Source organism: Megalobrama amblycephala, linkage group LG17, assembly GCF_018812025.1.
Source record: "Megalobrama amblycephala isolate DHTTF-2021 linkage group LG17, ASM1881202v1, whole genome shotgun sequence".
In the NCBI taxonomy this organism is placed as follows: Eukaryota; Metazoa; Chordata; class Actinopteri; order Cypriniformes; family Xenocyprididae; genus Megalobrama; species Megalobrama amblycephala.
In genome coordinates this window covers 41,548,543-41,572,336 of record NC_063060.1, presented here as the reverse complement: position 1 = coordinate 41,572,336, position 23,794 = coordinate 41,548,543, and the positions used below count along the sequence as shown (strand labels likewise).

Here is a 23,794-nt window from a genome sequence, read left to right as displayed (position 1 = left end):
TACATGCATGTGACAATTGTAAGTCAAAGTCATACACCACCAACTGGCAGCAGGAAGTGAGTCTCTTTCAAAATGCTTTGAAATCGCGCTCTTATTTTTACCCAATTTGCTTCAAACTTCTTCAGAATAATGTCAAGACACTGCAGATGTAGCCCTGTAAAAGGATTCTTGATATCTTGAATACTGTTGTCATGGCAACACGTCCAACTTTAATATTCTTTTTAGGTAATTTTGAGACCCTTAGCATGCTTGAAATTGCAACTTGACACACACATAAGAGTTGTCGGCCAGTAGACATGGGCAAAGTCTTAATAATGGGCGTGTGGAGGGGCTGAATAGCGCCCCCTTTTGACTAAAGTGGGTGGTTAGTTTTACCTACAGTCACCGAACTTGGTACATATATTGTTCTTATCGAGCCGGACAACTTTCTAATTTACAGTCATTAGCTCCAAACACATGGTCATAAACAGGCTGACTCATGCTAGAGAGCAAAAGACTAATATTTCATTATCAAAGTGGTTTTAGGAAAGGGCGAAACACTCTGGATGCAGTTCTTTGTTTGGAAGATGATATCAGAAAGGCACAAATAAATAAAGAGGTAATAGTGGGAGTTCCCTTTGACATCAAAAAGGCATACAGCATGTTACGGAAAGAAGGTCTTTTAATTAGACAGATTGGGAATTAAGGGGAGAATGTACAATTGCATAATGAGTATTTTGTGGTATTCAACATACACTTTAAAATGTATATATGATACTGGATATCAAGGGTGTGTGGGGTGAAATATAATTTATTAGGCATTTAAAGCTCTATTGAGAAAGTTAAAACAGGGGAAACTCAAAAAGCAAACAATATTTCATGGCTTTCAGAGCTAAAATCTCTTTTAAAAGTGTTATGGCTTCTTCAGCTCCCTGAGCTATGCCTTCAAAGGTTTTTTTCAGAGTGAAAGCCTGAGCGCTTCTTCCCAGTGTGAACTCTCGTGTGAATCTTCAGCCTTGATTTTCATGTGAATCCTTTTTAACACTGAGGGCAGGTGACAGATTATTCGGCTTCTGTTTTTCCTTTCTCGTTAACATCCATCAGGTCTAAAAGAAACATTAAATCAAGTGAGATTTTAAATGAGAAACAAATGTGAAATGAAAAATAAAGGCCAAAGTCAAGATCACTGATGAGTTCAATAGTCATTTTAATCGCATCAAATCTGTTTGACAACTGCTGTGCATGATTATGTTAATGTCATGAAGACGATTTGTGTTATAAATCACTTTGGTCATTAAACTCTAAGTGGCGCAGGTTTGACATGTAATCTGCAAGCAATCACAGTTTCCTACATGGCACAAGCTGACTGGCCGCTGCTTGCTTGATATTTAAATAGTTTGGTTCAGTGTTTGGTCAAAGAAAATAGTTGAAATATTATCTGCATTGCTTCACTAGCAAGTGAATATTCCTGCCCACTGTGAAAGTCTCCACTATTTCTATGCAAAATCATTTTTCATCAAACAGTTGTGTTTAATGTGAAAGGACCTTCAAACTTTACATTCCACCTGCACTTTAGGCTTTTCGTTTATGAAATTTATATAAAATGTCAAAAACAATTAAGAACAATGTAAAAAATTGGTATAGTATCGCTCACTGCCATTATAAAGCTTGGATGCGTCAACTAATCCTTTAATTCACTTTATGTGCTTTAATTTCTAATGTTTTTATTCTTGTCCTGAAACAATGTAAATGTAGTGAGCACCAGCATGTTGTTCAGCATGATGAATGAATGAGGAATCAAGAATAAACACTGACCTCTTTGTTCTTCAGTATCATGATGTCTCATTCTGCACAGTCTCTCTGTCCTTTCCTTCCAGACGCTTTCTGGTAGTTCTGCCAAAAAACAAACAAGCTTCATTACAGACATTATATGAGATCAACCAACAAAATGTTTTGTTGTTAAGAATAAATGAGGCATTTATATAGCGATTTTTCCCAATCATGTCAGGGGTCTCTTCTCAGTTCTCAACCACCACCAGTGCGCAGTAGCTGAATGATGCGACGGCACCAGTGCGCTCACCACACACCGGCTATAGGTGGAGAGGAGACAGAGCCAATTCGGTGGGATTATCAGGGGGCCATGATTAATAAAGACCAATGGAGGAAATTTGGCACCGGGTTACACCCCTACTCTTTATGCAATGGGATTTTTATGACCACAGTGAGTCAGGACCTCAGTTTAAAGTCTCATTCGAAGGACAGAGCTTGTGACACTATACTGGGGCATCAGGAGGACCCACACAGACCACAGGATGAGCAGCACCCCTGCTGGCCTCACTAACACCTCTTCCAGCAGCAGCATGTAGTATTTTAGTAAAAGTATGTGGCAAATTTTGTAAAGGGAAAAAAAAAAATTAATAAAAAAAATAAAAAAAATCTCTCAGCTAATGCTGTAAACTACACATGAGAGTCAGTTGGTACTACTATAATAATATTGAAGGTTAAATTGACTTATTTATATACAAACACTTAAATTACACTCAGTTATGTTTTTATTATAAATAAAGTTTAGAATTACATAATCATATTTCTACTCCAATTCATTTTTTTAATATAAACATTTAAATCGTGTCTGTCATAATTGATTTATTCAAACATGCATTAAATATTGAAGAACATTAAAAATTATAATGAATATGTAATGGTGCATAGCTATATTTATCAGAATGTTGCTTTCTAGAGCACTTTTCTAGCTGACTATTGAGTTTAAGGTCACTGAATATGTTTTTCTGAGGTAAATGTGACGTTACATTGTTTACAAGCTGTTTTTGAGCCTCGTCTTTCCGAGGTTGAAACACTGATTGAACGATTACACGAGACATGATATTGCTTTCGGTAAGTTGTACTGTGTATTTTAACATACCTTCAGATGTTCATGCATGTTTATTTCGCGCTGTAACTGGTTTTAAAGCGGAGGAGAGGATGTTCACATGCACTCATGCTGCCGCTTCTCTTTACCTGAGGCGCTACAGTGATCTGTCACGCCACATTAAACAGCGTCAGAATGGTATTTATTTTTTAAATCTCATAATAAGATGGACGTCATTTGAAATCTGAGACTTTGCTTCATATCAAAAGCACAAAGATTATTGCAATTTATTGGATGGGAGGTGTTATATATTCTGCTCATTCATCAACTGAAAACAGACTAGACTAATCGATTCTTGGGATTTAAGAATCGATATCGGTTCGTAAAAATGGGAATTGATTAAAATCAAGAAATCAATATTTTTTACCCAGCCCTACTAGACTCAACCCTGCTTAACTTCAGTGGGCAACTAGTCTTGGTCTACAGGGTGATTTGGCTGTGAAAATCTTTATTGCTCAGCACATAAAGATGAACTACTTACCGTGATTTCAGACTGTGTTGATGTGGTTTCTCCACTGCATGGATCTTCATGTGTAGATTCAGGTGACTTTTAAAGGCAAAACTCATTCCACACTGATCACACGCGTGCGGCTTCTCTCGGTTGTGGGTCCTCTCATGTGCTTTCCGATTTGATGACAAATTAAATCTCTTGTCACAGTATGAACACTTGTACGGTTTTGCTCCAGTGTGAATTATCTGGTGCAGGTTTAAGCAGTTTGCCGTACTGAAAGTCTTCCCACACTCAAAGCACATATAATCTCTTACTTCAGCATGTATTTTCTCATGTGCATGTAAACTTTGCAGCAAGGAAAAACTCTTTCGGCATACAGAACATGAATGTGGCTTAACCTTGCTATGAACCGTCAGGTGTGTCTTCAGAGCGGATGACGTAGGGAATGTTTTGCCGCACTGATCGCAAGCGAACGGCTTCTCTCCAGTGTGGATCCTCATGTGAAGCTTAAGACTATTTTTATTTGGGAATCTCTTTTCACATTGTTCACACATGAACGGTTTTTCTCCAGTGTGGATTTTCATGTGTTCTTTAAGGTGTGCCGATTGTGTGAACCTCTTCCCACATGTATTGCATGCATACGGCTTCTCTCCCGTGTGGATTCTCATGTGCCCTCTGAGATGTGGTTTTTGCGTGAAACTAATCCCGCATTGATCACATGTGTACGGCTTCTCTCCGGTATGAACTCTCATGTGAAGCTCAAGACTTTGTTTGCTTGAGAATCTCTTTTCACACTGTTCACACTTGAACGGCTTCTCGCCGGTGTGGATTCTCATGTGATGCTGAAGATTTAGTTTGAATGGGAAACTCTTTCCACATTGATCACACGTGAACGGCTTCTCTCCAGTATGAACTCTCATGTGACGCTCAAGATTGCTTTTGAATGGGAATCTCTTTTCACACTGATCACACTTGAACGGCTTCTCTCCGGTGTGGATCCTCATGTGAACCTGAAGATTTTTTTTGCTCGGGAAACTGCTTTCACATTGATCACATGCATGCAGATTCTCTTCAGCGTGGATCTTCATGTGTAGATTAAGATTTTTTTTTTGTGCGAAACTCTTCCCGCATTGATCACATGTGTACGGCTTCTCTCCAGAATGAACTTTCATGTGAAGCTCAAGACGTTGTTTGTTTATAAATCTCTTTTCACACTGATCACACATGTACGGCTTCACTCCGGTGTGGATACTCATGTGAAACTTAAGATTCAATGTATCTGTGAAACTCTTTCCACATTGATCACATGTGAATGGCTTCTCTCCGGTGTGGATCATCATGTGTCTTTTCAGGTGTGCCGATTGCGTGAAACTCTTCCCACAAACATCACACTTGAAAGGCTTCTCTCCAGTGTGAAGTCTCATGTGACACTTAAGATTTGGTTTGTGTGTGAAACTCATGCCACACTGATCACATGTGAACGGCTTTTCTCCGGTGTGGATCCTCATGTGTCCTTGAAGATGAATTTTTTGTGTGAAGCTCTTCCCACACTGAGTGCAGGGGAAAGATTTATTGGCTTTTCTTTTCTTTAAAAATGTCTTTTTAGATTTTGAGCGACTTTTTTCTCCAGATTTGAAATGATGGTTCTCCTCCACTTCACTTGGTTCATCACTCTCCATGTTCTCTTCCATCAGTTCTGAAATTAAAGAAAAATGTTTTATTATTTACAACAAAACATTCATCCAAGCACAGACCTCTATACACTGAATTAATAATACATTGTAAATATGTTCATTATTCAACAACAAATATTTTTCAAGACCATTTTAAGACCAATATATTAAAATGAAGCGCATGAATTTGCAGGCATATCATAATACCGAGTGGAGCAGCCGGTGACAGCGCCCCCACAGTTTTCCAATGTAAATCTGTGGTGAAAAATGGAACTGCAGCGCGCTCTAATTGAGAGCCACTGGGGCAGATTTACGACCAGATAACCCGCTCATTTTCACATTACCTTACCTAAACCTCGCTCCAGACCAATATCAGTCCGCTTCAGATATGTGTCTGCATCAGGTCAGTAACTAGTTTGCATGTCTGTTCTTCCTGTGTGGAGTAGCGTATCAAATCAATGAAAGTAAACAACCTTTATAGGCTACGTGTGAATAGCTTTTATAAATGGTAGTTGTTTTCCTCACTGGAATTCCTACACAATTTGGATTATTCTAAATCATTTGGATGCAATAAGTACTGCATTAAGGCAATTCTAAAGGGCCGTTCACATAATGCATCTTTTTTCGCGCTAAAATTCGTTATTTCAAATGTAGCCGTGCACAACTTTTCAGAAAGCCACAAGCAGGTCATGTGACAAGAACCAACCGATCAGCTTCACGGGGTTGCCAGATTTTCAGACAAAAAAAATCCACCCAATTCTCTAATCGCATTTCAGGGGTGTCCTACGGAAAATTCGCATTCCAGGGGCCAAATATCAAGTTATTTTGGGTCGATTCAACCTGCAGACATTAAAAACAACCTGCAGCGACAATGTAAAAGTAGCCCAATTCCATGGGAAAGAAGGAGAAACAGTCAACTTCACTTTGTTTCTCTTAGTAGAATGAAAATAATCTGTTGTTTAAACTGTGATTAAAATATAGAAAGTGGTCTTTGCAGTCGCTAGAGCTGTCAATCAAATAGTGTGAGTTCATAAGTGACTGAGTTTTGAACTCTCAAAAGAAATCGAGTTGCAATGACGAGACCAGTGGTTCATACCATTCATGCGCTCAACAATGTTCATCACTGCTACCTTTGATGCCATGAACTATAATGCCATACATATAATCAACACTTTTCACGATTAGTTAACCTTGAGAGCTGTAATAGTAAAAACGTGCTAAAAGTTTAAGAGAGTTCCACACGTTAAGCTTAGCTATTTTAAAGATTTTAGCCAATCACAGCAGTCGGGATTTACACTGAAGTCTCACCGCAGACACGCACTTCAAAAAGAGCATTCAAATCTGAGGGCTAAAATAGGAAAAATGCCTAAATTATAAAACATTTTGATGTAAAAATTGTACTAACATTATAAGTGCACTCCAGGAAACATTATAAAACAATGCATTTCATGACCTCTTTAACCCTGGAATGCAGATTTGTGGAAACATATTATAATCTACTAGAGACAGTAATGTCATAACAGCGCTGGAACGGTCTTTTGTGACATTTGAATTCTCCACTGTAATGTGATCTCGTGTGTAATACAGCACAGTGATTGGATTAAATGACTTCATTCTCATGAACAACGCTGAGAAAAGCTAAGAAGCATGTCAACGTACATTTTTACCGTCCAGCAGTGGCAGCCAATCAGTATTTAATGCATATATCTCACTTTTTTTTAAACCATAATGAAATAATTCAGAAAAACTAACCACTTTTCACTTAATAATAAACATAATGAGTGCTATTGTTGTTTTAACAGCCATATCTGTTAACATCTCAAACAGATGTTTTAAGTCATGACTCTTAAAGTACTCAGACCAAGACAAACATTCTCCAAATGGAGGCAATAAATAACAACTGGAGTTTGCAATGATTGGGATCACAGACTTGGGGAGTTCACACCTTGAGAAACAAGAGGTTATCTGGATGGAGAACCAGGGAAAGGACACACAATCCCTCTGGAGTAGGCAAAGCATTTCTCTCTAACTTCTACATTTTGGTCAGTTTCCCTGGACATGAGACCATTGTACCATGTCGAGACATTTCAAATGATTGTTAATCCACTTGCATTGACATTTAACATTATATTTTTATGTGATCATTCTGAGTGAACTGAGTGAAGGGAAGGAGGAACAAATGTGAAGGAATGACAGGAGGGAAAGAAACTTTCCCACACTTTCACTCTGTGGGGTGTGAAAACAGATGCCTGTGTGTGTTTGTATTGTCCATATCTCAGAAGATCAAAAAGTTTCTGGGGTAATTTTTAGCCTTACACTGTCACTTATGACCAGAGCGGTAATATTTCCTCTGTAATGTACCGCATTCATCACCTCTCTTACCAAAGTTAATGTAAGAAGAATAATCTCTTTAACTATGAATAACTTCTGAAATACAACTTTATTAGTAACTATAAATTAGCTTTTACTTAAGTTAAGCTACATTAAGAAATGTCCAACATTTTGGTAACATGGTTGCAAAAAAATTGTGAACCAGATATAAAATAAGGGAGCTAAAAAAAAAAAAAAAAAAATTGACCTGTTGTTGACAATCAATATGAAAGTTTCTCAAACCTCCCTGAATACTGAGTCTTTGTTAAAAATCTGTAGCCATTTCATAGTTTAACTTATTTAAATCTGATGAAGTTCTTGAATCTTTCTAACATGAATGTTGTTCAGCATCATGAATGAATGAAGAATAAACACCAACCTCTTTGTTCTTCAGTATCTTCAGTGTGTTTCATTCTGGATCACTCAAGTTCTCACTGTCCTCTTTAACAAACTCAGTCTGTGATTTCAGCTCTCCCCGATGCTTTGATGCTCATCTGATGGGAATATTCCAGCATTTATTGGTGAACTGCTGTGGGAGGAGCTTCACCAATGATGAATTTCAGTGTGGGAGGAGCTTATCTGCTGACTGCCAAAATAAAAAATATATATCCGGTACAGTTTGTTTTATAATAAATGGCACATCTAAGCATTTATGTTTGTCTGTCATCATAAAGTAACTGATGTTAATTCATAAATTATTTTTTATTGCTAATCCTAACGTTATTCTTCTTCGTCATTAAAATACAGCCTAGATATCTAGAACTAGAAAAGAATATAAAGTGTAAGTTCTTCCAAATATAAATAATGGTAAGAAAAACAGTTGAAAGCATAAAGACAGAAATAAATGTGCATATTTGTAGTCAACAAATGCCTTTGTTACAGCAAGGAAGGAGGCAGGATCTAAATGCAGCACTCAAGGTTTATTCACAATACAACCAGAAGAAAGCAACAGAAAACTGACAATGGAACTGAACAAACACAGGGCTTACATACAAGAGGACTAAATGAGACACACCTGAACTCAAACACTAATCAAATCTAAAACCATAGTAACAAACAAGTGGCGGGAAACTGAGAACAAAGGGGAACATGTGACCAATGAAAAACAAACTCTACATGAACTAAACAGAACAAAACAACTCAGACGTTACAGCCCTCAGTCTGTTGACACCAATGAAATGAGCTTGAAGTGGCAACCATCAACACTCATTAAACAAGCCATTCAGGATCATCAGCAGATTATTTCATTTTATTTTTAGTGTTTGCTGTTAAAAGCATTATTGGAGTCAAGATATATGCTAATTGCTTTTATTATTGAATTACAATAGAACAATAAGAAATTAAACTACTTAAAAAACTTAAAGCACTAAAGAAGAAATATTATATTGTACAAAAGTACAAATACACAGCATAGCAATCCCTGCCACCATTGTGAAGTGCGTTTATACGGACAAACCCTCGCTCCCTCAATTTTGACCAAGAGAGGGAGTTTACTTCATATGTACACTTCAGGCAGCTCCATATACCACAATGCATCACAGTTGTGACGTCACCGCTTATCACGTTTACTTTACCTCAAACAACTATATGATACATATATATATATTTTTTAAAATATTTAAAACACCCAAACACACCTGCATACATATAGAATGCTGCATTAAAGGGATAGTTCACCCAAAAATGAAAATTTGATGTTTATCTGCTTACCCCCAGAGCATCCAAGATGTAGGTGTCTTTGTTTCTTCACTAGAACACAAATGATGATTTTTAACTCCAACCGCTGCCGTCTGTCAATCAAATAATGCTAGTGGATGGGAACTTCTACTATAAGAGTAAATAAAACTTGCTTAGACAAGTCCAAATTAAATCCTGCGGCTCGTGGCGACACATTGATGTCCTAAGACAAGAAACGATCGGTTTGTGCGAGAAACCGAACAGTATTTATATCATTTTTTACCTCTAATACACCACTATGACCAACTGTGTTCAGCATTCGCTTAGTGAGGTCTGATCGCGCTCTGACAACGGCAGTGATGTCTCGCTCTCATTGAAGTATATGCGCGAGACGTCACTGCCGCTGTCAGAGCGCGATCAGACCAAACGAATCAAATGATGAATGCCGTTGGACATAGTGGTGTATTAGAGGTAAAAAATGATATAAATACTGTTCGGTTTCTCGCACAAACCGATCGTTTCGTGTCTTAAGACATCAATGTGTCGTCACGAGCCGCAGGGTTTCATTTGGATTTGTCTGTCGTGTTTTATTTACTTTTATAGTCCAAGTTCCCGCTGACTTGCATTATACCACTGACAGACGGCAGCGGTTGGAGTTAAAAATCATCATTTGTGTTCTACTGAGGAAACAAAGACACCTACATCTTGGATGTGCTTGGGGTAAGCAGATAAACATCAAATTTTCATTTTTGGGTGAACTATCCCTTTAAACAATTTTGTTAGTGATGGAAGGGCATAAAAACGAACTGGAACGCAGCCATGGTCTACTCTCCTACACAACATGAGGAGCAGTGGCCATTTTGAGCAAAAAACTTCAACCCCATCACATATATTTCTCATTGTTTTGGGGTTGAAAATGATGAGGTTGAGTTTTTCTCTTCATTTATGAATAATTTTAATTAAAAAAAATTGAAAAATAAAAAACAAAATGAAAAATATAAATTCGAAGGTAAAGTCTAAACCCTTCAAACCTGTTTTTTTTTTTTTTTTTTTTTGGAAAGACAATAGGGAAGATGATTAAAAATGAAGGCATTTCTTGCTGATTACCACCTGACATGTTAAGGACTGACACAATTAAATTGTGGTTTTAGTTAAACATCTAAATTGAAAATTTTTTTTGCAAAAATAAAGAGACCACACACACACACACACACACACAGTTTGTCTAATTTTAACTTCAGTCCCATAAAAATGTGAAAATTATCATCTTACCAAATTCACATTTGTAATTATTAAATTGTTATGAAGGACATGTAAGCAGTAGGTAGTTTTGTGTAAAATCCTTTTCCATTTTGTCCATTACAGGGTTGATAATAAAAGGTGTATAAAAACTGAAACAATAAAAAGTCGGGAAAATATGATTTGTTGGAGGTGTGGGTGTGATATGTGCCTAATGATGTGGGGCATTTAGAAAATTAATTATATGTAGTTTAAAACAAAAAATCCAAGTTGAAATATTACTGAATACCAGGAAGGACCCAAATAATGCCAGATTGCACACTTTTCAATGAAAGCTCTGTTTATTGTAGTCCAATGTCTATAAATGTTGTTAGGTTTTTGTGAGGCTACAGGAAAGCGATCATAATCACACAGTGATAAAGCTGGAAATTAGCATTATTGCGTGAGGGACCACAATGTATATCACCGTCATCAGACATCCTTTACGAAGTCAAAAAGATGATGGAAAAGTTAAATGCTCTTAATGACGAAAGAACTAAGAAGCAAGAATGAAAATGCATTTACTAACGTTGGAAATGCTTATGACATTAATAAAGGCATCATATTGCGCAAATAAATTCTAAACACAATGCTTTAACAATTTTATCATGACATCAGGTCTTCATGCCCTATCAACCGGTGTGAGAGTGCTGAAGAACGACAATCTTGTTATTGCAGCATCAGATAACCCTCCCGGTCAAGCCACCGAGGACAGTACGTGCGTCCATAGATTTACATCAATCTGGAAATTCCAAGTGGCTTAAACTAACTATTGCTTCAAAATGCAGTCCAAAGTCTCTCTGTCTATTTAACAATTGTGCAAGTTGTGGTCTTTAAAAGATTGTTATTCAGTTGATTCATCACTAGTAACAGACAGAACAATAATGTTGATTCTTATAGCAGTCTTAATGCTCAATGTGTGGGCTATACCAGCAGATGATGTGCTTTCACCAAACATAAACATCCTTGAAGAACTGGGGAAGATGGAAGCAAGGATGAAATCTATGGAGAAGGAAATGGAGCAACTAAGAACACAAAACACAGGTAAGTGAAAAATGAAGGTACTGTAAAATATTATTATTATTTAAGAAACTGACTCAGACTGACTGACCACACTGGAGAGACTAGTTTGTTTCTTTGAGCATTAAACTTAGTGGAATTACATAGATTAGAGTTTTTTTATGTTTGTTTGTTTGTTTTTTAATCAATATAGCACTGAATGCAAAGCAGAATATACACTTAAAGGTACACTATGTAAACTTTTTGTTCAAAATTTAAGTAATGGTCAATACATCATCAAGCCTCAACACGTATTTGTCTTACCCTGATTTATGGTAAGCCTATTATAAGTTTTAAATTTTAAGACCTGTTGAGATTGCTATCCGTAAATACAGAAAAGTTGCACAGGTCCTCCCTCGAAACCAGACATGTATTCACAATAAACTTTAATTTAATTACTTGTTAAATTAAGTGTTAAATCTCAAAATATTTAAATTAAAAGAATGTAATGATGTTCAATTATTCACTTAATAGGCTACTATTATTATTATTATTTAATTAAGAGTTTATCAAGTGAAATAAATTATGTTAATTTTTTATGCACTATATAGTAAACTATACATATTTTAAATTAATATTGTTTGTATGTTATTAATACAAACAGGTGAGCATATAGCGCTATAATGTTGTAAAGTGCTGTGCTGGAATTTAGCTTCAAGTAAGTATCGTGTCTATTAATGGACATAACTCCAGTAACTAGTCTTCAGCAACATAGTGTCAGATCTTATAAACATGAGATAGCATTACAATGATTAAATAAATGAAAAGATATTTACAAGTTCTTTTTGCCTGCTTGATCATTTTCTTCTCATCTCTTTTTTGCAGAAAGGATGAAAGTAGCCTTTTCAGCCTCCCTGTCAGCTTCATCGGACCGCAAATATTTTGGCCCTCATGCAGAAGAAACCACTCTTGTGTATGAAAATGCATATACTAACATTGGAAATGCTTATGACGTCAATACAGGTATCATAACAAATTCTACTAAATGCTTTAAAAATTGTATTTATTGTTATTTTTGTTTTATGAACCAAAGTTTCTACCGTTATCAACAGGAATCTTCACTGCACCAGTAAAAGGAGTTTATTTCTTCAACTTTGTGGTCTTCAATCCTTATGCCCTATCAACCGGTGTGAGACTGCTAAAGAACGGCAATTTTGTGGTTGCAGCATCAGATAACCCTCCCGGTCAAGACACAGAGGACACTACGTGCAACTCTGTCACTCTTCTTTTGGAACAAGGGGACCAGATATATCTTCAACTCTTAAATCAGTGTCGTATCTACACAGATATGTGGAAACGAAACACCTTCAGTGGACATCTTCTTTTTACTATGTAAAGTTATTGCCCGTGTAATTGAGCTCAAATTCAGGGTTTTATTGAGCTACAAAAAATAAAAAATAAAATTTTCTTGAAGATGTGAAGATAAAAAATCAGTGCTTGACAGGACAATCAAAAGTGACAAACAGACAAGAAAGTTTTAAAATAGCATACAAAAATCCTTAAAATATAGCATATTTACACACTATTTTGATGTTGTTTGTTTATTATTCATTAATGTTAAACATAAATCACATTATGCATGAATAAAGTCATATATTGCTAGTACAGACTGTGAATTATTTCTCTGAATGAAACATGAAATTATTGAATGAACAAAAATCCCACAAAAAGAAAAATGAATCCCTCTTAAAGGTGCAATGTGTAAATTTTAGCGGCATCTAGCAGTGAGGTTGCGAACTGCAACCAACGGCGCTCAGCCCTCGCACCCCTCCCTTTTGGAGAAGCTACAGTGGCCGTCTGGCCGACACAAGACAAAGATCGTCGTCTGAGACAGCAGAGAGTACGTTAGCCAGTGAAGCAATGAGGGTTTTTCTTACTTCTAATAAAGAACAGTCTCTGCTTCTAATAAACCAGACAACTACTACTACTTCTTCTTCATGCGTATTCAACATAGTGACGATGCAAGCTGCCTTGCATCGATTTAGAATGATTTAGAAGAATAATAACAGTGACAAAAGGTGCTGTATAGAGTGTTTGTCCATTTAGGGCTACTGTAGAAACATGTCGGCACAAAATGGACATGCAGTGTATGTAGATGGACATGGCTCATTCTAAGGTAATAAAAACATAACGGTTCATTATGTAAGGTCTTTATACACCACTGAAAACATAGTTATGTATATCATATTGCATTTCTGTCAATAGATCCTCCTAAAATTTACACTTTGCACCTTTAACCCTTTCACAAGATCACTACAGTGGGCAGCTAATTAAAAAGCCATTCCTTACATAGGCATGGGTTTTGATGGCATAGTTCAACCACTACAGCGGACCCTATTGAATCATCCTACACACTGCCACCAAGTGGCAAGCCTTTGTATGTGGAATTTTTGTTTTCTCTAAACCTGCCAAGTTGCTCCGGAATATCCATTCATTCCTTCTATCCTAGTAGAAATTTCAAAATTTTCAAATATTGATTTTAAAATTGGGAGTAAATTCTGATTAATCATCTGTCTACTAAATTGGACATCATGCATCACTAGCTATATTTCAGCTACAATTCATACTATTAAAAAAGTAACTTTTTTTGGCTGTAAATAAATATATTTGTGTTATTAGACTGCAATTTGCAGTTACATCAAAAAATAATCTGATTACGTAATGCACGTTACTTGTAATGCATTACTTTCCTCGTTGCATCAACAAAGTAATCTGCTTACGTAATGCACAATACATTTAATGCGTTACTTTGCTCGTTATATTAAAAAATAATCTGATTACGTAATGCACGTTACTTGTAATGTGTTACTTTACTCGTTGCATCAAAAATGCAATCTGATTACATACTGCATGTTACTTGTAATGTTACTTTACACATTCATCAAAAAAGTAATCTGATTGCGTAATGCACAATACTTGTAATGCGTTACTTTATTCATTACATCAAAAAGTAATCTGATTATGTAATGCACAATACTTGTAATGCATTACTTTACTTTTTACATCAAAAAGTAATCTGATGATTACGTAATGCACATTACTTGAAATGTGTTACTTTATTTGTTACATCAACAAAGTAATCTGATTACATACTACATGTTACTTGTAATGATACTTTACACATTAATCAAAAAAGTAATCTGATTACATAATTCACAATACTTGTGCGTTACATCAACAAAGAAATCTGATTATGTAATGCACAATACTTGTAATGCATTATCCGCTCATTTCACTGCTCATTTCAGATGAGATGTGAAAAAACACCTGATCATTCGTTTTTCCAGTCTGAAAACATCAATAAATTACTGTAGATTTCAGTCTGAGGTTTTCTCAAAAAAAGAAGAGAATAAATTTGTTCAGCTAATAAGGGTAAATCAGTGTAGACTGGAGCAGAGGTGTAAAGTACTTGAGTAATTTTACTTGATTACTGTACTTAAGTATTATTTTTGGGGATTTTTACTTTACTTGAGTACATTTAAAACTCAGTACTTTTACTTTTACTTGATTACATCACTTCATTCTATTTTCTTTTGCTATTACCAAACCAATTGAATTGCGCTGATGACCAGTTTAATTTAATGGTTATTTATTCAATGAGATTCATTTTCACATTCCATGAAATTGGTCAGACATGTTCATTGGTCCTTTGGAAGTGACGTCATGTTGCATCAATTACCACAATGCACAGCACCTTGACCTCAAAGAATATACACTAACTAGAAGCAACACTCAACAGAATGTTCCATTGCAACACCTGCGCCAGCAGCGGCCCTGCGTTTCTGCCATTTTGGGGTGAAGGCGACTTGGCAGTCCACTAGTTTCTATGGCAAAATCAGCTGCTTTGTTAAAAAAAAAAAAAAAAAAAAACTTTTTCACAAAAACTTTTTGCTCTCAGTCAGTTTGGGTTAAAACTCTTTAAAAGATCTAGTATTAGTATTAGACTTATAAACACTGAATTAATACCGACATATGAAATTGAAATTATGACATGCATCAGAAAAATTGAGAATGTTGGACAATAAATATATGAAAATAACAGCTTGATTTTGCAGTGTTGTCTAATGTCCATTGAAGCAAAAGTGTCCAAAAGTGGGAATTATGCGATAATGGACACAGCAGATCATAAGATCATTATGTTTGTAGCGTGATCCATTAAAACGTACAATATAGCTTATTTCAGCTCAGATCTAGATATTATTATTATTACTCCACTAGGTCTGAAATATATTGTTCGCTGCAAACATGATGATCTTAAATTAATTAATTATTAATTTACTATTAATAAATGTGTAAAGTTTCACCTCAGATGGATGAATGGTTGGATTCCACAACTGGTAAAATAAAACGTATATAAGACAATACAACATTTACTGTAGGAGCCATACAATTTACTGGTGACTTAATTTAAAAAACTGTTCTATTGCGCTTCTGATTTGGCAGTGAAATTCACCGATTTGGGGTGCATAAGATGTGAAGGATTCAATGGTCCAGTTAGTATTTTCACCCCATAATGGTGGCCGCGCTACCGGAGCGCCATCTAGTGACTGTTGCCTAAAAAGTATCAGAGTGTCGCCTCTTGGGTTCTAAGCTCTTTGTTGACCTGGAAATTACAGTGGGTACGGAAAGTATTCAGACCCCCTTAAATGTTTCACTCTTTGTTATATTGCAGCCATTTGCTAAAATCATTTAAGTTCATTTTTTTCCCTCATTAATGTACACACAGCACCCCATATTGACAGAAAAACACAGAATTGTTGACATTTTTGCAGATTTATTAAAAAAGAAAAACTGAAATATCACATGGTCCTAAGTATTCAGACCCTTTGCTGTGACACTCATATATTTAACTCAGGTGCTGTCCATTTCTTCTGATCATCCTTGAGATGGTTCTACACCTTCATTTGAGTCCAGCTGTGTTTGATTATACTGATTGGACTTGATTAGGAAAGCCACACACCTGTCTATATAAGACCTTACAGCTCACAGTGCATGTCAGAGCAAATGAGAATCATGAGGTCAAAGGAACTGCCTGAAGAGCTCAGAGACAGAATTGTGGCAAGGCTTCTGGCCAAGGTTACAAAAAAATTTCTGCTGCACTTAAGGTTCCTAAGAGCACAGTGGCCTCCATAATCCTTAAATAGAAGACGTTTGGGATGACCAGAACCCTTCCTAGACCTCACCGTCCGGCCAAACTGAACTATCGGGGGAGAAGAGCCTTGGTGAGAGAGGTAAAGAAGAACCCAAAGATCACTGTGGCTGAGCTCCAGAGATGCAGTCGGATCCCCTCAAAAATTTAAGGGGGTCTGAATACTTTCCGTACCCACTGTATAACAGTCAGTGGAAGAAAATGGAGGAAGTCAAAAATCAGCCACAGAATCAAGAGCACCCATGGCCAACAGTTCATCTGATGATGAAGATGTTTTCACTTCTTTGAAACAGACAACACATGAAGCCAGCAAAGAGTTGGATGGATATCTGGCCTGTGTTTCAGACACCAGTGTTTCAGGCACTGCAGGATTGATTTTTAGCCCCAAAAGAGCTAGGCCTGACACTCACAATTTTGAAAATCAACTTCTGCTTAAGTTAAATCCGAGGTTTTGCAACTTTGAGTAGCATGTTGCATACTGGCATTGGGTAGTAGTCTTATAGTTTGATAATTAAATACAATTAAACACAAACAGTTCTAAAGGAGGATAAAACTTTGTATGTGGTTCATTCACTTCATGTTTTTAGAGATTAAAAGCTTAAACAAGAATCTCTAGTTTTCATTCTTGCTGTTACTTTTACTTTTTTAATACTCAAGTACAATTTTAATGTAGTACTTTTTTACTTTTACTCGAGTATGATTCTGGACAGATACTTTTACTTTTAATTGAGTAAAATTTTCACTCAGTACTTGTACTTTCACTTGAGTAACATTTTTGAGTACTTTTTACACCTCTGGACTGGAGGGAGTGTGAGCGTTATCTACATAGTCTGAATTGGCTTTCCACAGAGTTGAAGCTGTATTATATATTTTTGTAGTTTTCACATGAATTTATATAATTTCACTCTAAAAAATGCTGTGTTGTTTCAACCTATGTTTGGGTGAAATATGGACGAACCCAACCACTAGGTTTAAAAATTTAATTTAAATCTTTAACCAAAGGTTGGGTTTGTCCATATTTATTTAATACAGCATCTCTTCAGTTAAAAACATAAATGCATACTGTCCACTTAAGTGGATATCTGAAACTCCTGCAATTGAAAATCTCTGAAAAAAGTTCAAATCTTGTTCTTCATGCCCTAAGAGCAATAAAAAAGCATAGGGAAAAATCCTGACTGTGGTTATCATAATTCATGCATGAAAGGGTTAAACACAAACAATAAAACAAAACAATGTACAGTGGTTACTTACTACCATCTACACAAGCTTTTAAAATTGCCATTTTGTATTGATGTGGGAAAATTTAATCCAGTATTATCCCAGTGTTTTGTCAGCTACATGTCACTCTGGGAATTCCATGGCTTGCATCAACTATTGCTTCAAAATGCAGTCCAAAGTCTCTTGGTCTGTTCAAACAATTATGCAAGTTGTGGTCTTTAAGAGAATGGTATTCAGTTGATACATCACTAGTAACAGAAAGAACAATAAATGATGTTGATTCTTATAACAGTTTTAATGCTCAATGTATGGGCTATACCAGCAGATGATTTATTTTCACCAAACATAAACATCCTTGAAGAACTGGGGAAGATGAAGATCATGGAAACAAGGATGGAATCTATGGAGAAGGAAATGGAGCGACTAAGAAGCAGAAAACACAGGTAATGTGACACTGCTGACAAATGTGAAGAATGCAGACAACTTTAATAAAGTACAAAACTATAGTTTCCATCAAAAACCCTTATAATTAAAAGGTAAACTAGGTTGGTTTCCTAACATAAGTCCTACCATAAAACAGTTTTCCAATTCAATAAGTTGTAGCTTTTTGATATAACAAATTATCTGAAACACTGGATGATTTATTGGTAGTGAATTGGTAAATATTTGGTCTTCACTGTCCATGAAAAGATAATGTTTTTTTTTTATTATTGTAGCACAAGCAAAAAAGCTGGAAGAGTTTCATGTTACAATGAATGACAGAAAGCTCAAAATGGATGAACTAATTAAACAAAATGAAGGTAACAAAAGATAAGTTAACAAATCTCACATATCTATGCTACATCAAAAAGTTCAAGGCTTTACAATTGATTAGAAATGTTTTATGCAAATAAATTAATGTTTATTGATCAATTATTATTATTATTTCAGCTCAAGCAAAGGAACTGGACACCTTACGTGGAACAACAAATGACGTAAAGATAAAAATGGATGATCTAATAAAACAAAATGAAGGTAATCTAACAGCATATAATTGCAGGGCTGCTGTAACTAAATGGCCACAAAAATTCATATATTTAAAGGGATAGTTCACCCAAAAATGAAAAGTTGCTGTTAATGATGTAATCTAACTTACATATTTTATGTCTTAGTTTCAAAAGTGGCTTTCTCAGTTTCTCTCTCGTCCTCGAATGGACCGCACGGCACTTTACAAACTCTAGTTTACAAACACATCTTCCTCAATAATGGAGACGCCTATGATGCAAATACAGGTACGGTACATAATCACTTCATATACTGTGAATGTGACTTTTTTTTTTAATCCTAAGTGATTAATGTATTTTTTGTTCGATACAGGAATCTTCACAGCACCCATGAAGGGAGTGTATGTATTCAGGGTTTTCTCTAAGGCCTATGGAAGTTCAGATAAAGCGGTTGTCGCAGGCTTGTTTAGGAACGGCCAGCATGAAATTTCTACATATGCACGTCAAAACGGTGGTTTTATCGGCTCTTCAAATGGAGTTTCTCTGCTGCTGGAAAAGGGGGATAAAATATGCGTAAATCTCTATCCTGGATATTGGATTTTTGACAATGAACACCATCACAGCACCTTTAGTGGACATCTGCTTTTCCCCATGTGATCTGAACATACACAGCATCTTTTCAAGACTGTAATCATAAAAGATGTTCAATTCACATGATTTTTTTGTCTGTGAGACTACGAGTGAATGAATTTGACCAAATTTGATGCTGATACTTACTATGTACACTGTTAGACTTTTTATTGTATTTTTGCGGCAACTTACTGGCAGCACTATTGCCAGTAAGTTACTGTAACTGCCCCTTTACAGTAGCTTAACTGTAAATGTGTTTTACAGTATGATGCCCTTACCGCAATTTCATTTTACAGTAAGATGCCCTTGCCGTAACTTATTTTTACAGTATAATAATATTACAGTAATTTTACTGTAATTTATTTTAGTTTTATTTTACATGTATGCTACAGAATTTAATAATTCCAAATAAGTGACTTGAGTCCATGTATATCAATATATTTTTTATTCACTGTTACAATCAATTTCATCCATTTTATTTATCATGATGCAACATAAAAAAAGAGACCTGGATTCATAACAAATCAAAGCAGAGATCATGACAATGCGCAATAAAAAGCATGAACAAAACCTCCCAGTTGGTCTTGGCTGGTCTCCATACTGGTAAACAACTGTTGGCGGATCTGAAACAAAACAAGAAAATGTGTGAGAAATGGTCATGAGTTTATTTAATCTAAATTTGTTCATGAAGAGAGGAGGTAACAACTTGTGCAACAGCAGTTATTCCCAGTAGTGTACTGTTTGAATAGTATAGCTTTGAAATCCATTCCTCTAAAACTAAAAAAAAAAAAAAATGTAATAAAGGCATCATAAAAATAATAAATCGAGTTGATTAGACCACTCAGTTGATTATTTTTAAGATGCCTTTATGACATTTTTTTTTTTTTTTTATCTTTTAAGTTTCAGAGGAATGGATTTGGGATGGATGGAAAGAAACCTCTTAGGTTTCATAAAAAATGTGCTCCTCAAAATCAAAAATCATGCGCAAAGATATCACATTTAGCTTTAGTCGTATGATTATTCAAGGCTCGACATTAAGGACTGCCCGATGGCCCGTTTTAACGACGCACGGGACAGTAGACGGAACGGTCACTTGCCCAATCGGGCCAGTGCTGTAGGGTGTGCGATATATTATCTATGACATCATAATTGTTGACTTAACAATGTGAAATTATATGTATGTCCCTCACTTTAGAAAATACAAACAAAAACACACCCATTGAGTGCATGCATGAACTATGTGACGTAATCTAAGACTGGTGAATGTGCTGCATATTATAGTGTATGCTTTCACTGTGTGATTTAGTCCATTAAAAAGCCTTTAGAATGCCCCCAGAATTCAAGATAAGGGGCAAAAATGCCCCTGTACATCTTTTATATTTATATAATTAAATATAGGTAACCAATATTACACAAAGCATCGTTTTTCTCCTAATATCAGCATGATTACAAACGTAATATTGATTTTATACAGCGTACAATTTAATGAACAAGAACTTAATAACAAGCGACTTACATTTTATTCACCAAATCGCCTGTTTCACTCTATTTCGACAATGAAAATAGCTCCAAACAAAGTCCACAGCATTGTTTTGTGTCTCTTGAGCAACACTTCCCGAATTAATCAGCTGTTTGAATGAATCGAATCTCAATGACTTGCTCATTAACACTGATTTGCTGCCACCTACTGGTGGGTGTAATTTCACATTTAAAGTGTCTTCATTTTTTAAATAATTTCAAATAATGTTTAACGTTTTATATTTAATGTTGAACGATGTCTTTAGTACCTTTCTGGACTTCAAAAGGTGCAATGATGTTGCTGCCTATGAGTGGTTCAGAAACCCTCAGATTTCATCAATATTATCTTAATTTGTGTTCCGAAGATATCGCCGGCTAAAAAAAATTAGTAATTTGAGTAGTTTTTGAGAAGAGTAATTTGTACTTTTACTCGAGTACTTTTTGACACCAGTACTCTTACTTGTAATTGAGTATTATTTCAGCAATGTAAAAGTACTGAGTGTGTTTTGCATCAAGGGCTTGTCCTGAAGAATCTGAGCACCAAACGCTAGAGATTACGTCTCATCTGGTAACAAGAGTAAACATAATTTTAAGAACTCTAATAATATCTTTATCCCCTGATATTGCATTGGTGATATAATTCAAACATATTAGAGGCATAGAGTATGAGGAATGAGTAAGCTGGCCAAATTTCTGTCGAAAATAACTTACATGCTTAAAGTTGTCAACCCCCGAACCACAGTCAGCATTTATAAGTAAAAAGTATTTAAGTAAAAAAATAAAAAAATACATACATGTGTACAAACAAATAAATAAATACCTTTGAGTGGAACAGTATGGCGTCTGTCTCACTAGCAAACATAACTACAAACAGACAAAGAGAAATACAATAAAATAGATTAATGATCATGATATCCTGTTATCATAATTGTTAAAGGGATAGTTCACCCAAAAATGAAAATTTGATGTTTATCTGCTTACCCCCAGGGCATCCAAGAAGTAGGTGACTTTGTTTCTTCAGTAGAACACAAATGATTTTTAACTGTTGCAGTCTGTCAGCGGTATGAAGCTTGTGAATGGTAACACAATCTGTAAGAGTAAAAAACATGCATAGACAAATCCAAATTAAACCCTGCGGCTCGTGACGACACATTGATGTCCTAAGACACGAAACGATCGGTTTGTGCAAGAAACCAAACAGTATTTATATCATTTTTTACCTCTAAAACACTATGTCCAACTGCGTTCAGCACTCGCTTAGTGTCTGTTAGGTCTGATCGCGCTCTGACAACGGCAGTGATGTCTCGCACTCATTTAAGTATAAGCGCGAGACATCACTTTTGTTGTCAGAGCGCGATCAGACCTTACTAAGCGCACAGACCAAGATCATTTCGTGTCTTAGGACATCAATGTGTTGTCGCGAGCGCAGGGTTTAATTTGGAATTGTCTATGCATGTTTTTTTACTCTTATAGATTGTGTTGCCATTGACATGCATTATGAGACTGACAGACAGCAACGGTTGGAGTTAAAAATCATCATTTGTGTTCTACTGAAGAAACAAAGTCACCTACATCTTGGATGCTCTGGGGGTAAGCAGATAAACATCAAATTTTCATTTTTGGGTGAACTATCCCTTTAAATAAATGATTACAACAACTAAAGCATTATAACATTATATTTGTCACCTATGTTACCTCGTTTAAGCCTACAGGCCTTTCAAGGACAATCTCACTGAAACAACCCGGGGTTAATGATTTTAAAATGTGAGACTTCTTTTTTTAAAAACATGTAAAAACAGTAGTTTCAACAGTAGTGTACTGAATGATTGAGGTTTTGCTTACTATAGTCATCTGGTTCATGGCCTTTGACAGGAGGTCGCTCAGCTCTGCGGTGCAGGAGGCCATCCTCATGGAAGGATCTAGGAACACAACATGCAATTTGTCACAGAGCCAACAATATTTAGTATAAAATGCCAGGTTTATTACAAGGAACCAAGCTAGAGCAGAGGTGGAAAGAATAATATACATACATATATATATATATATATATATATATATATATATATATATATATATATTACTTAAAATAACACAATTTATATTTTTAGATGTAGAATTCAGTACTGTACATGTAGTGTCACTTACGTTTGGATGTCAAAGACTTCTTAAGTAATAAATTAAAAATATATAATTTTGCAAAAGAAAACTGTAGATGCATGGTGATATAGGTTAGATATATTGTGGAATAAATGCACTTTAAAGTATTTAATGAGCTTTCTCAGTTCACCAGTTCACCTGTGTTTCCTCCTCCTGTCTTCTTCCCCTTTGTTGTAGAGGGGGTTTTCTGTCTCCCCTGAAATTGCAGAACATTATTTATCCATATTTGTTTACCATTAATGGATGGCGAAAAACAATTTTCGCGCTCCATGTAACTGACGTCACCGATTAACGGTACAGCAACTTTTAGGTTAAATAAATTTATTTACTATCATCCATTAACAATTTGCCAGCAAAACCTTTACAAAACTATTATAACATCTCATCTACACATAAGGATGCGATTAAAAAAGTCCAAACTTTTATTAAACAGGGGCTCAAAATATAGCGTTAGTTAGCCAACCGCTTCTGACGGTTGAGTTGCTAACGGACTTTTTCGAAGACACTAAATAATTTCTTTGAAGTAAATATTCAACAGAAGTGTGTCAATTACACGTAAGAAAGGTATCAGGAACAGTTATATATATTATTTGTGTGATTTTATGGACTAAACTTACCTAAAAATCAGTGAAAACAACAGCGAGACGGAGTCTTGATGCTTGACTTTTCCCCGTTTCCATGGTAACTCAGATCCGCTCCAGTGTTTGCTGTTTTATAGTCTCG

At 35.7% G+C, this 23,794-nt stretch overlaps 3 protein-coding genes across 4 annotated transcripts; 2 read left to right on the top strand and 1 right to left on the bottom strand.

The window, feature by feature from the left end:
• Positions 1-536: 536 nt before the first annotated feature.
• Positions 537-8,061, bottom strand: LOC125251687 (gastrula zinc finger protein XlCGF57.1-like). 2 transcript variants are annotated; one of them, XM_048164771.1, is made up of 4 exons: positions 7,782-8,061; positions 3,390-5,055; positions 1,795-1,872; positions 537-1,085 (listed from the first exon to the last, which is right to left on the bottom strand). In XM_048164771.1, the coding sequence occupies exons 1-3, from the start codon at positions 7,813-7,815 to the stop codon at positions 1,812-1,814; spliced, it is 1,761 nt and encodes a 586-aa protein (XP_048020728.1). In that variant the 5' UTR covers positions 7,816-8,061; the 3' UTR covers positions 537-1,085; positions 1,795-1,811. The 2 variants fall into 2 exon arrangements, with proteins under 2 accessions (XP_048020728.1, XP_048020729.1); XM_048164772.1 differs by lacking the exon at positions 7,782-8,061 and adding an exon at positions 5,382-5,814.
• Positions 8,062-11,209: 3,148 nt separating this feature from the next.
• cbln14 (cerebellin 14) lies at positions 11,210-12,833 on the top strand. Its single transcript, XM_048164613.1, has 3 exons — positions 11,210-11,401; positions 12,242-12,379; positions 12,469-12,833. Exons 1-3 carry the CDS (start codon positions 11,242-11,244, stop codon positions 12,750-12,752), a joined length of 582 nt encoding a protein of 193 aa, XP_048020570.1. The 5' UTR covers positions 11,210-11,241; the 3' UTR covers positions 12,753-12,833.
• A 5,175-nt stretch (positions 12,834-18,008) lies between these two features.
• Positions 18,009-19,966, top strand: LOC125251342 (cerebellin-2-like). Its single transcript, XM_048164339.1, has 5 exons — positions 18,009-18,220; positions 18,495-18,583; positions 18,714-18,797; positions 18,935-19,054; positions 19,140-19,966. The coding sequence occupies exons 1-5, from the start codon at positions 18,054-18,056 to the stop codon at positions 19,421-19,423; spliced, it is 744 nt and encodes a 247-aa protein (XP_048020296.1). The 5' UTR covers positions 18,009-18,053; the 3' UTR covers positions 19,424-19,966.
• The last annotated feature ends 3,828 nt before the right edge of the window (positions 19,967-23,794 follow it).